The sequence below is a fragment of the Bombus huntii genome, chromosome 9, assembly GCF_024542735.1.
Source record: "Bombus huntii isolate Logan2020A chromosome 9, iyBomHunt1.1, whole genome shotgun sequence".
Classification (NCBI taxonomy): Eukaryota; Metazoa; Arthropoda; class Insecta; order Hymenoptera; family Apidae; genus Bombus; species Bombus huntii.
Window position 1 is genome coordinate 13,100,035 of NC_066246.1, and position 22,348 is coordinate 13,122,382.

General features: G+C 38.0%; 2 protein-coding genes across 7 annotated transcripts in view; one reads left to right on the forward strand and one right to left on the reverse strand.

Annotated features, from left to right (window-relative positions):
• Positions 1 to 22,348, forward strand: part of LOC126869325 (protein eva-1) — a 324,775-nt gene that overhangs the window by 153,825 nt on the left and 148,602 nt on the right. The gene's annotated exons all lie outside the window — the stretch shown is intronic.
• LOC126869322 (uncharacterized) overlaps positions 1 to 22,348 on the reverse strand; it is a 173,033-nt gene that overhangs the window by 49,442 nt on the left and 101,243 nt on the right. The window contains exon 2 of one of the 3 annotated variants that reach the window (XM_050625704.1): positions 11,731 to 14,332. In XM_050625704.1, coding sequence (XP_050481661.1) covers positions 11,909 to 14,038 — 2,130 coding nt within the window. In that variant the 5' untranslated portion in view covers positions 14,039 to 14,332 and the 3' untranslated portion in view covers positions 11,731 to 11,908. Of the gene's footprint in view, positions 1 to 11,730; positions 14,374 to 22,348 lie in introns of all 3 variants that reach the window. The other 2 variants (XM_050625706.1, XM_050625705.1) reach the window with 2 other exon arrangements.

Consider the following 22,348-nt stretch of genomic DNA (forward strand, 5'->3'; position numbering starts at 1 on the left):
TCTTCCTTTTGAACCCTTTGAACCCCTTTAAAACTCTTGACCCGTTTATACGGTCGGTATTCACGGTATGGTACGAATATTTACATAATGTTCCGTGGCACTTCATATTTTTAAAGAGCTCAATTTTCGTCTAGCTTTTTACAAATAAAACTTTTATTCGCCCATTATAAATCATTCTCGTCTCATCCTTGATCCTCCCCTTCTTCTTTTTATAATTTTCCTAGAGCAATATAACTTCTGGAAACATCTTAGATCACGAACAGAGAAGTTGAGAACAAAGTAATTTTATTATTCATTAGGTATTAGTTATAGAATACAGGTTTTATTATATATAAACATTAGATTGCTTGATATCTATAAGTCATCAGGACACTAAAATTTCAATTTTTCAGCAATATTGAAATAAAATACTACATTTACTTTCTCAAGCGAGCTAAGTCTTGCAGAATCTCCTTCACTTGAACTATTAATCGCACTAATTGACCTTATCCAAGTGCTACTGATCTTTGAATTCATTACATAGGAAATTAATTTGTTATTTCTCTTCCAATGCTCTTTTAGATATACATGATTAAATCAACAAAGCATAAAATCTTTTAAAAAGCAAAAACTTTTGCATTAATTAGATCGATTTAATTTAAAAATACGTAATCTACATTTTATATTTTTTTCTTTTCTTACTTGACATATCCTTATCACTTTGCTATGGTTTTCATTCCTCGTAATTACTTGACATTTCCTTACAATCGCTTTCGCAACGACAAATGCAACCACTCTTCCTAACTCTGTCTTTAGTTCTCACGAGACGCGTAAATCGCAGTCGGAATTGCTCTCGATTAATATTACTAACTCGTACTCTCAGAACGCTATTTGCTTGGCAGGTTGGTGTAAGTGTCCCTGGCACAGACACGTAGGCAGTTTAGCCGGTTGCAAAATGCAGAAACGCGGCATGGAAACGTGCTCTCGCGTTCCAACTCAAAAGCTGCCGAGAAGCACGCTCGCTTTCCTTCCTTTCGCGCATCCTCCGGAGATTCTACACTGTAGATTCTCGTGTAATATTCTACTCTCTCTGCGCCATGCTGATTCCTTTGTGGCGAATTTATCCTTTCTGGTTGATGGAAATTGTTGCCAAATTTGTCCCTCTTGCATTGCAACCGGATTTGGTGTTTGACATTTACGATATATGTAATAGCCTCCATTGTGTGCAAATTGGTAAACTTAGTTTTGCAAATGTATCGTGTAAAATCTGTTTTATTTTATGATCAAAATTGCTACAAAAGATAGGAAATATTTGAATATAAACTAGAAAACGGTAGACCAAAAGATATCAAATTGATGTATTAATTTTGATAAAAGTGATTTAGAATTGTAATTTTTATAAAGTAATTGTCGATCATTGATTTAAAGGTCACTCTTACTGTATGAATACTCAATAATTAATAAATCACTAATATTTCTAATCTTTTATAAGTATAGCAATTCTTAAATATAAAACAGATAGTAGGAACACTTCTAATAATGTAGGAAATATTAGATAAAGTATAAGACTCGTTAAAATAGTTTAACAATGTTACTACATCTTAACGATGTATGATAAATTTAACATTCTAGCCCCTATATAAATATAAAATAAAACCAAGAAAATGCTTCATAAAACCGAGAATGGAGATATCAAGTGAGAAACTACGGTTTCAATAACACAAGCAACTATATACATTTACTACGACAGAGGTTGCAATTAAGCGAAGCGGTCAAACAGAAGAAGCATCGTGTCCCTCACAAAAGTCCAGACATCGTTTTCCACGATACACTGCGTCATTATAGACCGCAGCCGCGGTGGTTTTTTTCATTGGAATAGTTAATTGGCAAGTCGTATCCCAAGCGCGTAACATTGACGCGGAACAAAGACAACTCTGTTAAAGTCCATGCAGTCGCGCCTTGTTTCACCATCTCGTTTCGACGGGTCGTCGCTTCGAGCTTTCGCGGTGCGAAACGTTTTAATACCGCTCGCTTCGAGTTTGGCGCGTTCATCATTTCACTTCTGATGTATGGGAATGTTTCGCGCGCGAAGAATTCAAAATCGAATTCCATACGCTTGTTGCATGGGACACATTGAACTTTAATTGCACGCGATAGACCGCATCCATTACGCAATTCGGTTATTCCGCAGGAATTTCACCATATTCCAAACGAATTGGCCGAGAGAACTGTTTATACGAGTTTGCATATTTCATCTAGAAACTCGCGGATTTACTTGTTAATCCGTTTACAGAATGTTTATCACCCTCCGCTCCAGAGACTTATATTCTCGCGAGTATTAATAGGATATTGGAAAACAGCCTCTATAAAGTTTCTTCATCTTCCAACCATAATATACTGCGCGATCTGGAGTGTGCATTAGTGTATGAAAGAGTTTTGAGGTTTGGATTTTTACCTCCAATTATGTTTTTTTTGTGGTACACTAACACAAGTGTCATATCTGATGCATAATATGAGGTCTGATCAAAAATTACCTAGACTACTGACAGGATACTTTATTCGTAAAATATGGGTGTATCGTTGTATGAAATTTTCGAGGTTTGTATAGGTTTGTATAGGTCTAATTGTATCTTTCTTAAAGTACACTAGCAAAATTATATAATACGATGTCCGGCAAAAAATTACCTAGTCTACTGGATCTATAATGTTTATCAAATATTTCTGTATCGTTATATAAAATAGTTTTGAAGTCTGGTCCATTTTTTATAAGGTCATAAATTTCACACTATCCAGGTATATAATTAGTGTATTTGAACGTTTGAAGAAAAAAAATCTTATTTTCATAAATCTAAAGCTTCCAAGGAAAATTTTACAAAATAATAGTTGTAAATCTTATCCTTCTATGCATTTTAATTTATCGAATGAACCAGCATGGCTTCTGAGCGACTGAAGTAACAATTCAATATCCACCCAACTATGTGCTCAGAAAAGCGCCCATTGTTTTCAAAATTCTTCAATGCCTCGCAATCTTAAGCTTCCTGAACCATTGTCGATTCATGTAAAATTTACACTGATACTCGATAGATTTATGGTTTGAGCTTGTAAAAAGAACATCGTCATAGGAAAAACAAACAGTATCCCGTGAAGCATCAGTCAGCATGTTGTACATTAGCGCTTTGTGCGTGTTTCTAAGTGGGTTGCGGTCCTGGCTTGGTCTGCTAGAGCAAAGTACGTTGGAAATACGCGTTTCACCAGGCAAATTGCTTATTGCGGTGCAGCTGTAATATGTAATTTTCCTGCATCAAACGATCTGTCGGCAACGGTATTACGGCTGACAGTTGGAGTCGCTTCTGGTTAACGCCGAGAAACTGTCGGAAATACCACGGCCATGTTATGGTGTTAAGTTGGCCCTAGATCCTCCTTTTCGACTATACACTTGCATTTCATACTTGTTAACCCTTCCTGCTGAGATTATATACTCGAATTTGCTTATATTTTTGATAATGCCGTGATGTTCGCTATATATTATAATATATTCGTTATATATAATATATTATAATATATTCAATATATTATAATCGAAGTGTCACAACGGTAGTCAATATATGTATATAAGATTTGTTCGTAACTATATTTGTATTGCGATAACATCAACAAAGAATAAACTATGAATTTTTATAATTTATATTTGTATTTTATAAAAACTTCACGATAAAGAAATGAGGCAAAATTCCTTCGCGAACTTTTCGCTATTTCCATTGTATTCGACGATGTTCTATCGCATTACAAACAGCGTGTTTGCTCGTTGTCGAAACTAATAGGAGAATTGTAGCATGGCATGATTGTATATTTGCCATTTCCTGCATTGGGAAACGAGGTTACCCTCAAGCCGAATTGAATCAGTTTGTCGAGGTTCCTGGTTCACTTGAGTTTTAGTCGCGTTTTCCTTTTCAACGTTCCTTAAAAAGTTTACATTTCCTTGGATTTTTCACCGACGACGGGAGAAGTGCTTCAAGTTTAAAAATGTTCTATGCTATGTATTCCCATTCTAGTTCGTTAAAAGTCAAAGCAGAGTTTGACATAGTGAAAATATATGCAGGATTACGGACGAAATTTATTTTTTATTTTTGTTTTATTTAACAAACGAAGTAAGAATACGAAACATAGTAATAGAAAAAGATTATAAATAATTTGGACAATAATTTAATATAAATTCTACAAATATATAAAAACAACATAAAATTAAAATGATAAATTCTACCAACAAAAGACATAATCAAAGATAAAAGTAGATAATCAATGAAGCTTAATGAATGTTCTCACGTTATACGCGTAATTATTATATAAAAATATCAAACAAGATTTTTCTACCATTCATCAAATTACTTGTTCATTTAATATTTCACGTTTAACAATTTCCTTAATTGAAATTACTTCGACACGATTCAAGAAGTGTGAATAAATCGAAAGAGTTCAAAATTCTTCTTGGATTCTTAGGATGAGCGTTTGCATTCATATCAACAACTGCTAGTGGAAATGAGACATAAATCCGTTGAAAATGTCACAGGAAGGGACCTAATCCATTTAATCTCCCGCTGAAAAATCGTTCCGCAGCGACACTCGTTTCGCTTATCGCGTTATTATTCCTTATCCGCGTGTGTGCCTCTTTTTGGACGTTCTCCAAGGTCTCATCGACGGGATGACTTATGATGACGTTTCTCGTTTCTCTTCAACCTCCCAACTATCTCGTATTGAATTTCTGTATGGTATACATACATTTAATGCGATAAGATACGCGTTCATTTTTCTTTTCTTTGCACTATTTATTGGTTGATATTTAATCGAGATGATTCTTGATCAAATTATTAGAAGGTGAAAGTTATATTTTATTAAGATTTAAATAGGAAAAAAGGGGATGAAGTAAAATATTTTACAGACAAGTTGAAGTTACGTTTAATCTATTAAGGACCAAGAGCGAAATAGTAAACAAAAACAATATTGTTAATGTAGAATATATAATATATTCTACATTACATTCTACTAGTTAGAATATATATAGTAAATTATCGTGGATTAATTTTCAGGGAAAATAATTATGAATTATAATTGAATTAATTCCTGCAATGATATTATATTAAACGTAATTTATTATCAACAATTGCAGTTTGATATTCAAATATATCATAATTTCAATTCTTCTTAATTCTTCCTGTCACAGTAACCAATCAAATCAAATAAACTTTGACTCAAACTTTATTATTTATGAATCTCTTATTATGCTTATTATCTATAATTATCTATAATTAAGCTCTTATTATCTATATTATGAAGTATCTTATTATTTTCTCATAACTCTTAAAAGATCTCCGTGATTTCTCCATCTATGCAAATTTTCCAAAATCATCGCGGGAAGGAATGAAATTGTACTTATTTTCTCGTATTTCATCGTCTGCTATTTATCAAAGTTCCAGCCTTCTTTTTTATCTATTTATTCACCCACTCCTGGAGCGCCGAGGAATTTCCTCGGAACAACGTATCCAGGAAGCAGCACGTTTTCTTTCTCTCTTCCTTTCGCATCTTCGTTCCTGAATCGTTCATGCAGCCTTCCAACGACGCAATTTTTCATCACTGTGAAAATAAAGTGCGCTCTCTTCACAACGACGAATTCGCTCGTCTTAATAAATCTCGCAGCTGTTCTGTCAGCCTTTATTTTCTTAGCTAAGTCAAGGGACGTGTTCACGAAAGTTTCGAATTCCTTTCTAAAATCGGCCCTCTATCCGCGTAAAGCGTCCATACGTCGCGAGTAGAGCGATTTCGAACAAATTCACTCAACGTTCTTCGATGAAGCCTCAGCGATCCGTAGCTCGTCTCGCGAGCATTTCCCCTCTCAGCTAAGATAGTTCTCGTGTTGCCATCAGCTCGTCGTTGTGTCGGGTGAAAGAGACACCGTTCTTCTCTAAACCAAATGTAATTGCATTCTCGTGTATGTAGCTGCTGATATATTATTCATTTGCTGCGGAACTCGTGTCTTCCGATTCGATTGACTCAGCGATCACTAAAGTAGGATCGCATTGGTAAAAAGTGGTTTTTTGTTTCGATATGGGATAATTATTTCTTCTTTTGGATAAATTAGTAGGCATTAACTGGTCGAAAAATTATTACAATAGACTATGTATTTATTTTATTGAAATGTTATTTAGTTTATTATGCATTTTACGTAACAGAGCGCTTATTTATTAGGTTCTATAAATTTTGTTTTCATAGTATCGAATTTTGATAATGATACAAAAGTACTACTATATGATAATTTACAAGACTTCCCTTCCTAACTTAGATGCTGTTATAGACTCTTAAAGTATGCTTCTTAAAACTAAAAGCATCTTATGTACGATAGCATCTAGTAAACCTCACCTGCTTTATTGAGGACTAAATATTTAACGGTCGCTTCTTACCAGTGGAAATTTATGTAGTATCTGAGACTAATGTTTAATGTTGAAATATTACAAAACAGCATCAGATAGGTATCTTTACAAACGATAGTTAGAAATATGTAATCATAAAACTAGCTCAACTAATAAGATAACTTAAAAATTAGACTATTACAGTTAAGATTATTGTATCGTCGATGAAAATATCATAATTTCACATAATTTCAATACTATATCTATTATTTCATAATCTTGCACATTTTTTGATAGACACTCAGAGATCCTGACAAGAATGAATACTATCTTCTTTATCTTCTTTATCTCAAACAACATATATATATATAATATATATATATACATTATATATATATTATATATATTATTATATATATATTATATATATTATTATATATTATTATATATATGTTATTATATATATGTCGGGTCAGCACTGGGAATGGGGTTGTGGGCGTCAAATGAATCTTCTCGAGGATTAGCCATTGATACGGTACACACAGGCGTAGTTTATTACAATGATAGAATTATTACAGTCTTAACAATTGATCACGGCGGTTCGGCACTCGCGACACTAGTGACGATGCTCTCGGGCTCAATAACGAATCCGCGGTCAACGGGATGACAACAGAACGTACTCACAAAGTCTAAGTCTGAGAATGATCACTGATCGCGAAGGCGTTACTCTTGGATCGATGAGATCGCGAGCGAGAATGCCTTTCCCGTCCCAATGATGCCACACAGGAAAACTATAACGGGGTGTGTCTAAGGATACGAGATCATCGGATTCGTCGAGAAAAGCCTTCGTTCAGAAAGTGTTGCTGCTAATTGGTTAATCTCCATATCGGTGGTTAGAAAAGGATGCTAGCCGCCCTCGAGGGAAAGTTGCTAGTGGGAGACGCCGCTCGTTGAAAAATATGTCTCCCCTATCTTCCCGTAGTTGGGCCAAAAACTGTTTGTCTGTTAGAAGGACTTTAGTTAACTAAACCTTAAGATTTATGACGGGCCCTCGGGCTAGCCGAACATGTACTGCGGAGACGCATCGACATCTGGCAATCATCTTACTCGAAGAATAGGGTCTGCACGTGGCGAGCCACGGGACAGAAACCGTTGGAATGTTTACTGTCGCGTGTCGCCACAAATATTTCTTTTAAGGAGAGCTATAGAATTACTTCATACCTCTGTCAGGCAAAGCGTTCATCCCGTGACCGCGGCTACGTTCGGCGACTGACTGTCGCCTCGAGCCCAAGCTCATTATCACAATTCTCGAATAATTACAATCGGGTTGAATAACTACAATTGTTCAATTACAGCTATAGTAGACTCTAGGTTACAATGTTGCGGGGTTATCCAAAATTCCAAAGGCTCCGGTGTTCTTTCATCTCCGACACGGCCATCCTGACTATCACACGTCCTCGTGTGTAACTAAAATATCGTATTTCTTACATTAGATTCGATACAACTGACATTATTTGCGATTTAGCTAAATGTCCAAGTAAGTCAAGGGTCCAGTGCAACAACAAAGTTTCGTTCGGAGGTTTGACAACGGAAAAATAAAAGAGAATAGGAATTTGTAATGTTATAATTTGTATTCAAAGTGTTAGGTGCGTTCTGTGAGTCGCCAGTCAGACCGTAATGACACAACAGATCATTTTCGATTTCGTACACCGGTGAACCTCAGTTTGTTGGATCATATTGCCACGTTGGGTGCATTACACCCAGAAAGCACGTAAGCCCACTCAACGGGTTACAACAAAAGCACGTAACCCCACTCAACGGGTTACAACAAAAAGTACATCAACCCACTCAACGGGTTACAACAAAAACACATCAACCCTCTCAACGGGTTACAACAAAAACACATCAACCCTCTCAACGGGTTACAACAAAAACACATCAACCCTCTCAACGGGTTACAACAAAAACACATCAACCCTCTCAACGGGTTACAACAAAAACACATCAACCCTCTCAACGGGTTACAACAAAAACACATCAACCCTCTCAACGGGTTACAACAAAAACACATCAACCCTCTCAACGGGTTACAACAAAAAGTACATAAAACCACTCGGTGTACTACTATGACCACAACGCAGTGTTAATGATCCTCTGAGGTCAGTGTACTTGCATCGTTATTATCACCGCCGTTGTCATCACCGCAGACGTCTAACTCAGCAGGGACGCAACCTTCTGGCATTTTTCTCAGTCTGTCGTGTCTGTCCTTATATGATCGTTTGCCGTCTAAGGTTTTTAGGGTATATCTATCTCCTTCCAAAATCTCGGCTATTACGAATGGACCCCTGAATTTCGGATCTAACTTCGTCTGGTTTCTTTCCTCGTTTTTACGTAACACGAAATCGCCAAGGTTGAACCTAACTATTTTAGCTTTGTTTTTGTCGAACCTATCCTTATCGTATTTGGCGCTTGCTTCTATATTCTTTATCGCCTGCTGTCTTACATGGGAGATATTTACCTCTCTTTCTTCGATACTGTCGGGTAGGGATAAGCCGTAGGGTCTCGCTGTTTTACCGATTAGTAGTTCCAACGGGCTTGACTTAGTCACGCGGTTGGTGGTACAATTTAAGGCCAGTTGTATTTCCCCGATCGCGTCCTGCCAGGACCGCCCGGTGGTTTCTATTGTTGTGAACATGTTTTTTAGCGTACTCATAATACGCTCTACCTGCCCGTTGGCCCTACTAGCTCCGGTCGCAATTAAATGGAGTTTAATGTGTTTATCTTGACAAAAGTCTCGAAATTCTTTGCCCGTAAAACATCTTCCCTGATCCGCTATTATCCGGCAGGGACTGCCGAACAAAAATATAGCGGACTTAAGCGCTTTAATGGTGTTAATGGAGTCTAACTTACGGGTATGGTGCAAGTATACGAACTTGGTGAAGGCGTCGACCAACACAATGACGTATTCCTTCGAATCGTTTTTACCGCTTAGTTTGCCCGTTATGTCCATATGAACCGTATGCCAAGGTATACTGGTCTTAGGTATGGGGTGTAGTTCGGCTTGTACTCTACCCGAACTCGCCTTTGAAACTCGACAAGCATGACAGTTCTCTACGAATTTGCGAACATACTTCGCCATTCCTTCGAACCAGTAATACTCGTACAGTTTCTCAAGCGTTTTATCCCAACCTAAGTGCATAATGGACTGGTGCACATGGTTAATAACAGACCACCTAAATCCTCTCGGAACGATGGGCAGGCAGAGAGTTCTACCTTTTCTCTGTATTTTACGATGAAGGGTGCCGGACCGTAACTCATACGTATTCGCGACGTCTTCCGCGAGCCCTTCGTTCTGTAATTTGTCGACGATCTCGGAAATTTGTGGGTCGCGACGTTGTTCCGCCAGTAGCCAATCGTCGGAGATTTCGGTTAGGTTAATTTCTTTCTCTACGATTTTGCTGAACGTACTGCGATCCAAGTCTACGGGATTTCGCGAAAAGAAATCTACGTGGGCCATCCGTTTACCTTCCCGGTACCTAATGTCAAAGGTAAAAGTTTGCAGGTAAGCCCACCATCTGTAAACCCTGTCGTTCAAGTGTACCTTACTACTGGATGCTTTAAGGGAGTTGCAATCGGTGACAACGAGGAATTCTCGTCCGTGTAAATAATGACGGAAGTGCTTGACGGCGTTTACAACTGCTAACGTTTCCAATTCGTAGGAATGATACCTAGATTCCGCAGGGCTAGTCCTTTTGCTGTAATACTCCACTACTCGACTTTTCCCTTCGACCCTGTGCATTAGGATGGCTCCATATCCTTCCGAGCTAGCGTCCGTATGTAATTCTATGGGGTAATTGGGATCAAATATCATTAGCACCGGCGCGTCAGTCAGAACGGAAATTACCTTTTGTCTTATCTGTTCGTGCCTATCCGTCCAAGGTATATTCTTGTTACTCGAGGTAAGTGCGTACAGGGGTTTCATTACTTGTGAAAATTTGGGAATAAAGCTTCGGAAATAAGAGGCCAAACCTATGAATTGCCTAAGTTGTGTGACGGTCGACGGTGCAGGTAGAGAACTCAAGGCTTGTATTTTACCCGGGTTTGGGCGGACTTCTCCGTTACGAATTATGTATCCCAAGTAGAGTACCGATGTAATTATTCGAGAATTGTGATAATGAGCTTGGGTTCGAGGTGACAGTCAGTCGCCGAACGTAGCCGCGGTCACGGGATGAACGCTTTGCCTAACAAAGGTATGAAGTAATTCTATAGCTCTCCTTAAAAGAAATATTTGTGGCGACACGCGACAGTAAACATTCCAACGGTTTCTGTCCCGTGGCTCGCCACGTGCAGACCCTATTCTTCGAGTAAGATGATTGCCAGATGTCGATGCGTCTCCGCAGTACATGTTCGGCTAGCCCGAGGGCCCGTCATAAATCTTAAGGTTTAGTTAACTAAAGTCCTTCTAACAGACAAACAGTCTTTGTCCCAACTACGGGAAGATAGGGGAGACATATTTTTCAACGAGCGGCGTCTCCCACTAGCAACTTTCCCTCGAGGGCGGCTAGCATCCTTTTCTAACCACCGATATGGAGATTAACCAATTAGCAGCAACACTTTCTGAACGAAGGCTTTTCTCGACGAATCCGATGATCTCGTATCCTTAGACACACCCCGTTATAGTTTTCCTGTGTGGCATCATCGGGACGGGAAAGGCATTCTCGCTCGCGATCTCATCGATCCAAGAGTAACGCCTTCGCGATCAGTGATTATTCTCAGACTTAGACTTTGTGAGTACGTTCTGTTGTCATCCCGTTGACCGCGGATTCGTTATTGAACCTAGGATCATTGTCATTAGTATCTCGAGCACCTAACTACCGCGGTTACTTGTCCGATTCTATAATAATCGTATTTGCACTAGTCAATGTCTTCTCCATTGCATAACGACAACGTGTAACCCAAACGAAGATTCGTTTCACGCCCCTAACCCTAATTCTAATGTAAACCCGACATATATATATATGTAATATCGTGATATAATGTGTTTACAAAGAGTGGACAATAGAGATGTTAATCAGACAGAAAAAGACGATTGTTGTTCAACCTGAACTATTCACGCCAAACGCACAGAAAACAGCGCAATCCACACTCTCTCGGCAACGCCACTCGCAACCTCTGTCTCCGCTCAGCTCGCACTCTGCTTCTCGACTCGCACTCTGCTTTTCGACTCGCACTCTGCTTTTCGACTAACTCTCTGGCCGTTGCCGCATTCTGTTGCCTTTTTCCTAGGCCCACCGCACACGTGTTCTGCAGGCGCTCGTGGCCAGGGTCACGTAGGTCTTTTCCACGAAACTATGCACTTGAAAAGACCGATGACACATCGATGGGCCCGATGGCGCCTCGGCTCTCGCGACATTGTTCATAGTTCGCCCGATATTTCTTAGGCCTTTCGTCCACGATACTACACTCGGCCATCCTGCAATAACATCTGCCCTCAGATGTTGCCTTCTATCTCGCTGTCATCAGATGCGTCACTTTCGGCGTTTAGGACCCAAGGTTTCATAAAATCGAGGTGTGTGCGGGTCCTTCCTTCGGTACTGCTTCGCACGCTTTCTTCTTTTCTTGTAACTTCGACGATTCTCCTCTTGAGTTGCGGCGATCTTCTTCTTCGCGTCCTCACGTAGCTCGCGACGTTGTTCTTCAAACCTCGCGGCCCACTCTTCGTCGATCAGCTTTCTAATCTTCGCCTCTTCCCTGACTTGCATTTCGACCCCGACCAGTAGCTGGAAAGGAGTCTTCCCTGTGCTTCTGTTTACGGTGGAATTCAGGTATTTCTGAACCTGGTCGACATGCTGCCCGTTCCCCCTCGGCGCCAGTCTTCGCGGTCTTCGCGCTACCGGTTTGTCGCTTTTCAGAACTATTTTCGCGGTTATCCCGACGTCTCTCTTCTTCTCCGGCCTATACCCTTTAATAATATCCTGAATCGCTTCACGATAATGCGGTTCCTGTACGTGTGTTAGGTCTGTTTCGTCAGTCTGTTCTACTACGTTAATTCTAAACACATCCGACACGTCTTTGTTAGTCCGTTCGTCAAGCCGCAAGAAAGTCACTTCGCCCCGTTTAACCCGTAACTCTACCTGATCCAGAAAATCAGTGCCTAACAACAGGCCGTGCTTCGTCAATATTTTGTTTGAAACAACGTGCAAAGTGATTGGCAGTTTACACCCATCAACCGTCATTACCTTAGTGAATTCACCCCAGGTCTCATTGCCAGCGGAACCAAAACCGTCGAACTTAAACTTGCATTTACCTAGCGGTGGTGACCCTAACCTCGCATACTCGTCTGATCGGATGAACGTGAGATCACTACCCGTATCCACTAATGCCACAAACCTACAGTCATCTATCGCCACTTCTTTCACATACTTCCCTTTTTCGGATCTTGACACTACGCAAGTCTCTTTCGGTCGTGCCGTACACCTCGCTGCAATATGTCCAAATCCGCTGCACTCGAAACACCTAACACCTTCTCCCCTCTCCGGACACTTAACACTTAGATGATCCTCACTATCGCAAATGAAGCATCTTCTTTTCTTCATTGCATCTACAGATTGACTGGGCTTCCCGTTCTTCTGGGTTTTAGCCGGCTTCACAATCGACTTTGCTCTGCGACTCTTCTGCTCTTCGTACATCACTAACCTCTTCCTCAACTCTTTGATTGACGTAGCGCCGTACAATATAGCCTTATTGTTCTCGTCGTCTATTATTCCATCCACTATGTATTCCACCTTTGCTTCCTCCTCCATGTCCACATGGCTGGCTATTTCGAGCATGCGGTACATGTAGGCCAAACATGCTTCATCACTCTCCTTTTTTGTTTCTTCAAGTTTCTGATGTACTTGCCTACTGTTGACTTTCCTCGAAAATTCTTTCACTAGCCCCCTCTTCAACTCATGCCAAGTCCTGGCATGACACTCGAAGCTCGCGAATATTTTCGCTGATCCCTTCAGCAGCTTCCTGGCGTAGACTGCCTTCTGCCCATCCGACCACATGCACGTATCAGCGACTTCCTCGAACGACTCGAACCATCGTTCGACATTTTCACCTTTGTCGCCACTAAACGACTCTAATGCATCTTCGACGTCTCTAAAACTCAGTGTCGAACCAACGCATGCCCTTCGACAACATTCGTCACGGTCCTGATACACCCTTCGCGTATCTCTCTTGTATCCTCTTGCGTTTTTCTTGTCATCTTCATCCTCACTTTCGTCGTCGCTTTCTTCTTCCGACGATACGTCGTTACCATCCATGGCCGCTTGTAGCCGTACGCGTAATTCTACTTTTCTTCCCGTCGTTTTTAAACCCAAACTAGCGAGGCGCTCCTTCAACTCCTTCGTATTCATTTTCTCAACATCTTCATCTTCGTTACAATCACGCTCAGCTCTCTGTACATTTTCGAAATCTCGTTGACCGGTTAGCTCTTCACCGCCTGTCGATCCCTTACGATACGATTGTCCAGCCCTACCCGCCCGATTCAGCCTTGCAATCAGCACTGACCTCGCACCCGATATAGGGAGGTTCATTCGCGCGAGCTTACTCCTCAGCTCCTCCAGCGTCGAACCCTCTTCACCCGACAATCGCTCGTCCCCGACGTTTGCCATTTTTCACACTACACAAACTTAAACCGTCAACGATATCGTCTTTTACCGCACCGCGTACCGGTAAATTCACAACTAGCTCGAATAGCTCTGTTAAACCGTTTCGTTTTCTGTCTTGTCCAATCCCGGATGAGCCCCCAAAAATATGTAATATCGTGATATAATGTGTTTACAAAGAGTGGACAATAGAGATGTTAATCAGACAGAAAAAGACGATTGTTGTTCAACCTGAACTATTCACGCCAAACGCACAGAAAACAGCGCAATCCACACTCTCTCGGCAACGCCACTCGCAACCTCTGTCTCCGCTCAGCTCGCACTCTGCTTCTCGACTCGCACTCTCTGCTTTTCGACTAACGCTCTGGCCGTTGCCGCATTCTGTTGTCTTTTTCCTAGGCCCACCGCACACGTGTTCTGCAGACGCTCGTGGCCAGAGTCACGTAGGTCTTTTCCACGAAACTATGCACTTGAAAAGACCGATGACACATTGATGGGCCCGACGGCGCCTCGGCTCTCGCGACATTGTTCATAGTTCGCCCGACATTTCTTAGGCCTTTCGTCCACGATACTACATATATAATATTATATTTATTATTTCCTATTCTAAAAATCACTCTCCGTTAAACTTATTATTTTCTGCATTCTATCTCAAAATACCTTTCAAACCTCAACTCTTTAAAACCATTCCAAACGACTTCCTATCATTCAGAGCCATCTTCAATCTACCCGAAGACAATCTCATAAGTCATCAGTCATTCCATCACGAGCAGTCAGAAATTCTGGTCACGAAGAAGCAAAGGTTATTCGAGGATCGGAATAAAGGGCATCCTCTTAACTAGTTCGAATGGAGTTTGCTAATATTATTCAGCCTCGTGCTCCGTTGTCTATAATTCCGCGGAAAAGGGTTGAATAAGATTATCTGATTAGAGCACGTCTAATCTTGTGAGCGCGACACCGCGAGAAAGGATAGGGGTTGTGGGGAAAAGGGTAGGTTAAATCCGACATCCCCTCTGAACGTTTCAAAACGCGAACTTTCGTATTATCCGCCTGACGAAACAAACGCGCACAGGTTTGCTGATATTCTGTGTAGCGTTTCAGCGGAATCGCGAGCCAGGACGTTGCAATTAGGTACGCGAAGGCGTTTAATGGCGAATGCAACACGTGTGCGTGTACGGTTCACTGAAAGACACAAGATATTATTAACGAATGGGTAATGACCGATGAAATTTGTGGGTATCTCGTCCTCTTTCGTTAGGCATGTTATCTTGATTGGAGATAATTGCGGGCCTATAACATGATGTTTTGGCAACGAGGCGTCTCGCGTAGGGTTACCACGTGGGTGGTGATCACGCTTGCTGATAACCTCTATTTCCTTTGTTTTCCCTCCCCCTTTCTGGAAGAGGTTAAGACCATGGAATTTGATGTATGTATTTGAGTTTCGATTTAAATTGTTGAAGTTAAATCTCATATTTCCTCTGAGTCATTTTTTGTCTAGTTGTATTATTTTATTGTTAACTTGAAATTTTAACAAAATATGAAAGAATCGAACTAATGCTAAATGCGATTATGTCAAGATTTTTAATATTTTAGAATTCTTTTCGTTTGTTGAACAGAGTAATATTATTCGGATGCAGAAGGGTTATAATTAGGTTACGGCAGATTTATAATAGAATTCTACTTGATGATATGCATTGAATCGCAGTTTAAATAAGAGTTTTCTGCTGATAGAAAATTGTAGCGCCACTTGAATTACATAAGCTGTTCGGGTAACTTCTTTTTTAACTAAATTTTTCGAACTAAATTTTAAATATCGTCGTATATCCGCGACTGATACCGCAGCAAGAGTCCAACGGCGCAATTAATTAGCGTTAATATTCACAGGGCCCTCCGCTCGAACGCTGCTTTAAAAACAATTTAATTAATCCTCGTCGAGACGGAGGGTTCTTTCATTCGCGCTATTCTGCATCGACGCCTTGACCTTCTTTTTTTGCCTCCCACCATTAACCTCTCCGTCTGCGTGGCATTTTCCAAGCGACGCGGGCTACTGTTACAAATGTAATTCAACTTAATACCCTCAACAGAGCTCAACGTCCACGACAGAGGACAAAATCTGTTTAATCAGTTCCACTTACTGCTTGATAAGGAATTAAGGACAACGAGGATTGCTCGAAGTAGAGAAAGGGAGAGGGAAAACAAAGCTTTACGCTCAATCCCTGGTCGCATATTTGAGATCTACACTTCGGGAGCATTTTCGCAGATCTATGCCATTTGCTTTGTTTTAGCCCAGGAATTAACGGACCTAACCTTCCTGTCGCTGCTTTTTTGTCGCGTTAGGGGTGTGAACAAACTGAGGAATGCTCGTAGAACGAAATGTCGTGTAATATCGTGTACATGGTGTTTGTCAGCAAATGGTACACAATTTAGAGAATATTATAAGCCAAAGAGTTTAATTTAGGTTCTGTATTTCGATTCTTTGTTAGTTAATTATTATTTAAAAATCGACTAAAATATCTTCAAAGCTTGTTAACCACAAAATTAATATGTTTCTATAACGGTCAAGAGTTAATCTTGCATAAATACAATAATAAGTGTCATCGTAAAATAATTGTATACTTAATAAACACCTGAATGTATATAGATTAATGTAGATGAATATGTTTTGTAATATTTCTAGAAATATATTTAAGTATGTAGTTAATATACAGTTCAGCACAATACTTCTAACCGGACAACACAAAATGTCTTAACAATGCGAAATAACTCTCACCCCCAATTTCATTCATCTATTACCTTCCGCATGTATTTTCGTATAAACTCTGCAGACATTCCCAGTGACACAATCGGTCACGTGCACCTAAAGTCTAAAGATTAAAGTGATGATACACTCTTTTTTTTCATGCTAATCTGAAGTATACTTTCCAAGTATTCGTGATATTACATGGATGGATATCCATGTATCCAGTCATTCGCTAGAAAAATTCAAAACAAATTTACGTTTCTAAAATACAGAATGATAACGCAATACACAAAGGACCTAATACATATGTGAATAATAAGTAGGAATATTTTTAATATTCAAATTAAAATATCAATTTCCAATTAGGTTTCTTTTTATTCTGATTACATTGAAAAAAATGACAAAAATGCATACAATCTTAATTAAAATCCTACATATTGGAAAGTAGTAGTAAAGAACATTTCTGAATAAATCTTACATCTGCAGCTCTTAATCATTCAAAGAATAAAGTTTCCAGGCGGCAGCATCGCAAAACTTTATTTCGAAACTTCATTTTTCTTCATCGTCTAGAAAAACTAATTACCTTAACAGAGGGACTTTTTCCCGAGCGGTCGAACAGATTCTGAATTTCGTTGGAGAATTTCAACGAATCGCGACTGAAAACCGGAAGTGAGCGCAGTGGGCGTTTGAATATTGAATCAGAATAATTCTCATAATACAAATGAATCGGGTTTCCAGAAACTTTTCGGCTATACTCGGCGTCAGCAAATAGATCCCAGAACAAAACTGAAACTGCCTTTGGAAATTAATAACAATCGGAACTTTGTGGAGCCACGTTAATGCAAGCCTCAATTAAAATTCACGCTCGAGGCAATGGATCGCCAAAAGCGAGAGCATGTGTGGAGTAACAAGAATGATTAACAGTCGGTTTGTGTTCATGAACTTCGATTTCCAGCGAAACGACAATTTCGATCTGTACAGTGGGAAGAACACGAAATCAATATGAAGCATTGTTTCCGGTAAATTCAATTTCATTGATTTTCGTCGATGGGAATATGGATTTAACCCCCTATAGGCGAAATCTTATTCTCATTGTAACAGGATATGTACATTGACGAGCATATAAATAAGAGAAGTTCTTTTTGAATAAAACTCAAATGAACTTAGTTTGTAAATTTGAAACACAAATTTTAAATTCGTCCTATATATATTAATGGTGCTTCAAGGTACGAGAAGTATATTTTTAAGACCCATATTATACAGAAGAAATATAAATACTTATTTATATAACTCTTCGTGAAACAAATAATTTAACAGATATTTTATTTACAACTTTACGTAGAAATTATATTGCTTACGTTCTTTTTCGTCGTTCAGCAAATGATCTGTTCTTAATATACAGTAAAAATTTATATTTATCTGATCTTTGCGAACAACATTTCAATTAATGCTTCATCAAACTGAACTTTGATCAATCAAATCCATTTATCGTTTTATTGGCATAAATTTCTATCGTAATAAACCATTTACTCTATAGAGATTTCAAATAAAACAACTAGTGAGCTTATTTTAAGTACTACGTCTATCTTACACTAAAACTGAGAATACATACATCCAAATGCACGTGTTTGATATGTAGAAACATCGAAATCGCAAACACAAACATGTTTTCGCTCCTCCATTCGATGGAATTTCGCGAATTGAAAATTGCGTTTGTTTCGATTACCGGTTCAATTCGGCGTCGGCTTATCGTCTTAAAAGTTTACTGGCGCTCATTGTCAGTACCGTGCGCGATGTTTCTCCTTGAAACGTGCCACCGTATTCTCTTCCCCGCGAAATCATCTTACGGCACGGTGTGTCTACTCGCTAGAGATTGCTTCGATAAGTTGAAATAGATTCCCGTCGCCGTTGCTTCTCGAAATGTTTGCGCTGGATATGATAATGGAAACGTGCTCGCGCAAGCTTTCTATGTAACACAGATGCAACCTTGTGTATTTTTCTGGATTTATGTCAGAACACGGGAATGCTCTCGCTTGGAAACGCAAGACTTGTAGCACTGCAATTAGAGATACTTTTTGAAAACGGCCTGTCTTGTCCGTTTTAATATTCAGTCTGTTCCGCAGATGTAAACTTGTGAAAATAAAACCGTGCGTAATTTTTTGGAAAGATGTGTATTTGAAGAAACAGTTGTTGCAAGAAATAAAACTTTTAGGCTGTTTTAGCTACTTGAGCGTTTTGGAATTTTTTGGATCTCCTCATGTCATATTTTTCACTTTATTTCATGTATTTTTCATCTTTTTGTGTAAAAATAGACACATCTGCATTTTTGTAAAAGTCGCAAATTGCACTGCTAATGTGATAACAATAAACTTCAATAAACTTTCAGAAACTGCGTAACGAACAGCAAAAAGATAAAAAATCAATATTTTATATTCACCAAATGTTGCAATATGGCGTGCCCATTAAAAAGTTTATAAAGTATCTCATTATTCTATGTTCGCAACATCGTATCGCGTTTCGTTGCGCTCCGCTAACAATGATTTTCATCTGAATTACTAACAACGAAATAATAGCCATCTTCCTTGAGAAAGAAAATAGGCAAACTCTACAAATTCGTCGACATTTTCTTGGTTAATTTAATAAAAGCCAGTACAGATGACAATTTCAAGATTACATTTTCAGATATATACCTTGTATTCTGTTAAGTAAATAGTTAGAATTGCACATGAGGATGTTCTTATTCGTCTTGTTTGCGTATTTTTCTTGAGACTTTGTGCATATGAAATTTCGTATTAAAAAAATATGAATGATGAATATGATAAAGATTGAATATTCATAGAATAGTATTAACTGTAATGTTTCCTAGAGACATGTATAAATTAAAAAAAAATTATCAAAACTATAATTGAAAGATATGAAATTCTTGGATTTTCAATATTAAAAAGAAATATCTTCATTGATATTAAACATTATCTAACTGTTAGACGTTAAACCATTATTAAGTAATTTTTTATATTTATAAATTCATTAAATTAGGATATTGGAAAATATAAGGTTGTTCGAAAAATAGAGATGCGAAATAAGAGTAATATGTATTTGGAAAATTTTACGATAAAAGTATGGTCTGATTTAAACAATAATGCCTTTGTTTTGAGATAATAGGCGACGTGAGATTTTGTCAAGCGTAAAATGCTGTCCGCGAGCAATTCCAATTTCTCTGCTCGATTTCGCGAAAGAAGCATCGTAAATTGTTTCTAACTGATAGAATGGCTTTTCCACGCGATTGCTCTAAATTCGGAATTTTATATGTGACTCGATATGACTAGACACAAGATTTCGCTAATTTTACGTCGTTTATGTGTTTCTCTCGTTCTCCCGTTCCGTACAACACATTTATCGGCATTTCCTGATTGTTCTCGTCGACCAAGGATATTATAGAATATGGCCAATTTTTTATTCGAAGTATTGAGAATTTGATTTAATATATCTATTAACATATTGAAAGAATAGGTCAATTTACATTTTCCTTATTTTACTATCTTCGCTAAATCGTCAAATTATTATTATAATGCTAACCTGTTCTACATTAATATTTCATATTAATGTTACACTTATCAGATGTTTGTTATCTGTGCTACTTAAGTTTCCCTTTATAAAAATAATTTATAAAAATTCTTCAAAATCTGGTATAATTTAGATAGACCAAAGCAATGTTAATAAACAGATAAATTAGTAGTAAAAAGCATTACTAACATCATACCTCCTACTAAATTAAATTAGATCCTAATAAATTAGTTTAAACTTCGTTGAATTAAAATGGAAATTTTATTCCAAAAACAGATCCTAATATATCTTCATTTATAAATGTCACTCAAATTACGTTCTATCAGACGATCATTCGTCAAGGAAGGATTTCGTGTCGTTTCCAATGAGGAACCTTACCCGAAACTGACGAAAGCATGAAATGAATCGAGTGCAGGTGGGTGAAATCGCGAAAACTGTCGTCTATTGGCAACCCATCCGGATATTCACGCTCCATTATGGGAATAGACGTCCGCTTGGGTTATTACCGTTAAGTCGGTTATCTTGTGCCCTCGATGAATTCCCTGGAAAAGCTTCACGAGGTATTCCGTCGTGGGAATGCGTCCAACGAACCTCGAGCAATGCAACAAACCGGAAGAAATTCTGTTTTAAGAAACGCAACCGCGCGAGCATAGTTTATGTTATTTGAACGAGAAAATGAAGTAAAATCTTGCTTTGCGAAGCAATTACATCGTTTCATGATACCCGTCATTACTTCATATTAATATCGGAATTTGTATCCATCGATTCGTAAAATTATGCGCGAAGGAATTAGTCTTATGTCTTAAGGTATTGATTCTTTGTGAATGTGTGAGTGAAGTATTGAATCGTATAAATAATACATAATACAAAACATTCTCAGTTATCTCATTTGGATAAATGGAACTAGTGAGAAAATATTATTAAATAATATGTAATAAAGAGATAAAAGAATTGTTGCAGTTGCCTTAACAAAAAATATTCTTTGTCAAATTATTTTTATTTTAATTGTAGATCACTTTTTTTATATTTGGATAACGAGATTTGTTTTATTTTCATATTGTTGTTGTATATAGTAATTATTATCCAATGAATTGAAAAATCAAATTTTATAATGAAATTATTTTCTTTCGAGAGAAACATTATACATATCAAACGAACTGTATTAATAATATAATATTTCATTAAACTTGTTGTGTATACCATTCGTTGGTACGAAGTTAAAGAATAAACATTTTGAAGTAATTTATTTTAATGTCCTCCTCTGCAAGCTGTACAAATTATTATTCATGATGGGCATCTTGTATCTTGCAAACGATAACAAAATTATTATGAACTTCGGGCACTCGTACAACATCATAATATATATTATAGATCATAATATTAAAGCATTAAAAGGTATTCACCACTTATAATTAACATAATTTTGATGCGACCATAATACTGATAATATTTTTGTATTGTTAAATGAAAATAGTAGAGTTGCATCGTTTAACTTTCCAATTGATGTTACCACGTTAATGTATTTCGTGCCGCTTTAATTTTATTAATTGTAATATTTACATATTACAGTTTGTTTATATGAAATGTGAATGTATATAATAATGTTGTGCAGGGAACTATACATAGCCTGCGATTTTATTTAAAACGTTCCGAAATTCTTGCATAAATGGCAACTCTTCAGCGACAGAAGCATCTTAATCCGAACTTCACATTGATGCTGTTCCTTTTTAATTCATGAAAGCTTGAGAAAGTGAGACATCGCATCAGTTACTAATTACTTGTTAATTTCTTTTTTTCTTAATCGTATTTTATATAGCAAAATGTATATAACACTTTGTTATTTGTTAGTCATATATTTTTTAAATACGCAAAAAAATAATATTAATAGAAAAAACGATGTACATTGCATTACAAAGAATAGGAGTCTTAAAAAATAAAAATGTGTACTGTGTTAGTAAGAACCAGGAATCTATCTCATCAGGGATTAATCGTTTAGTTTCTGAAAACTTGAT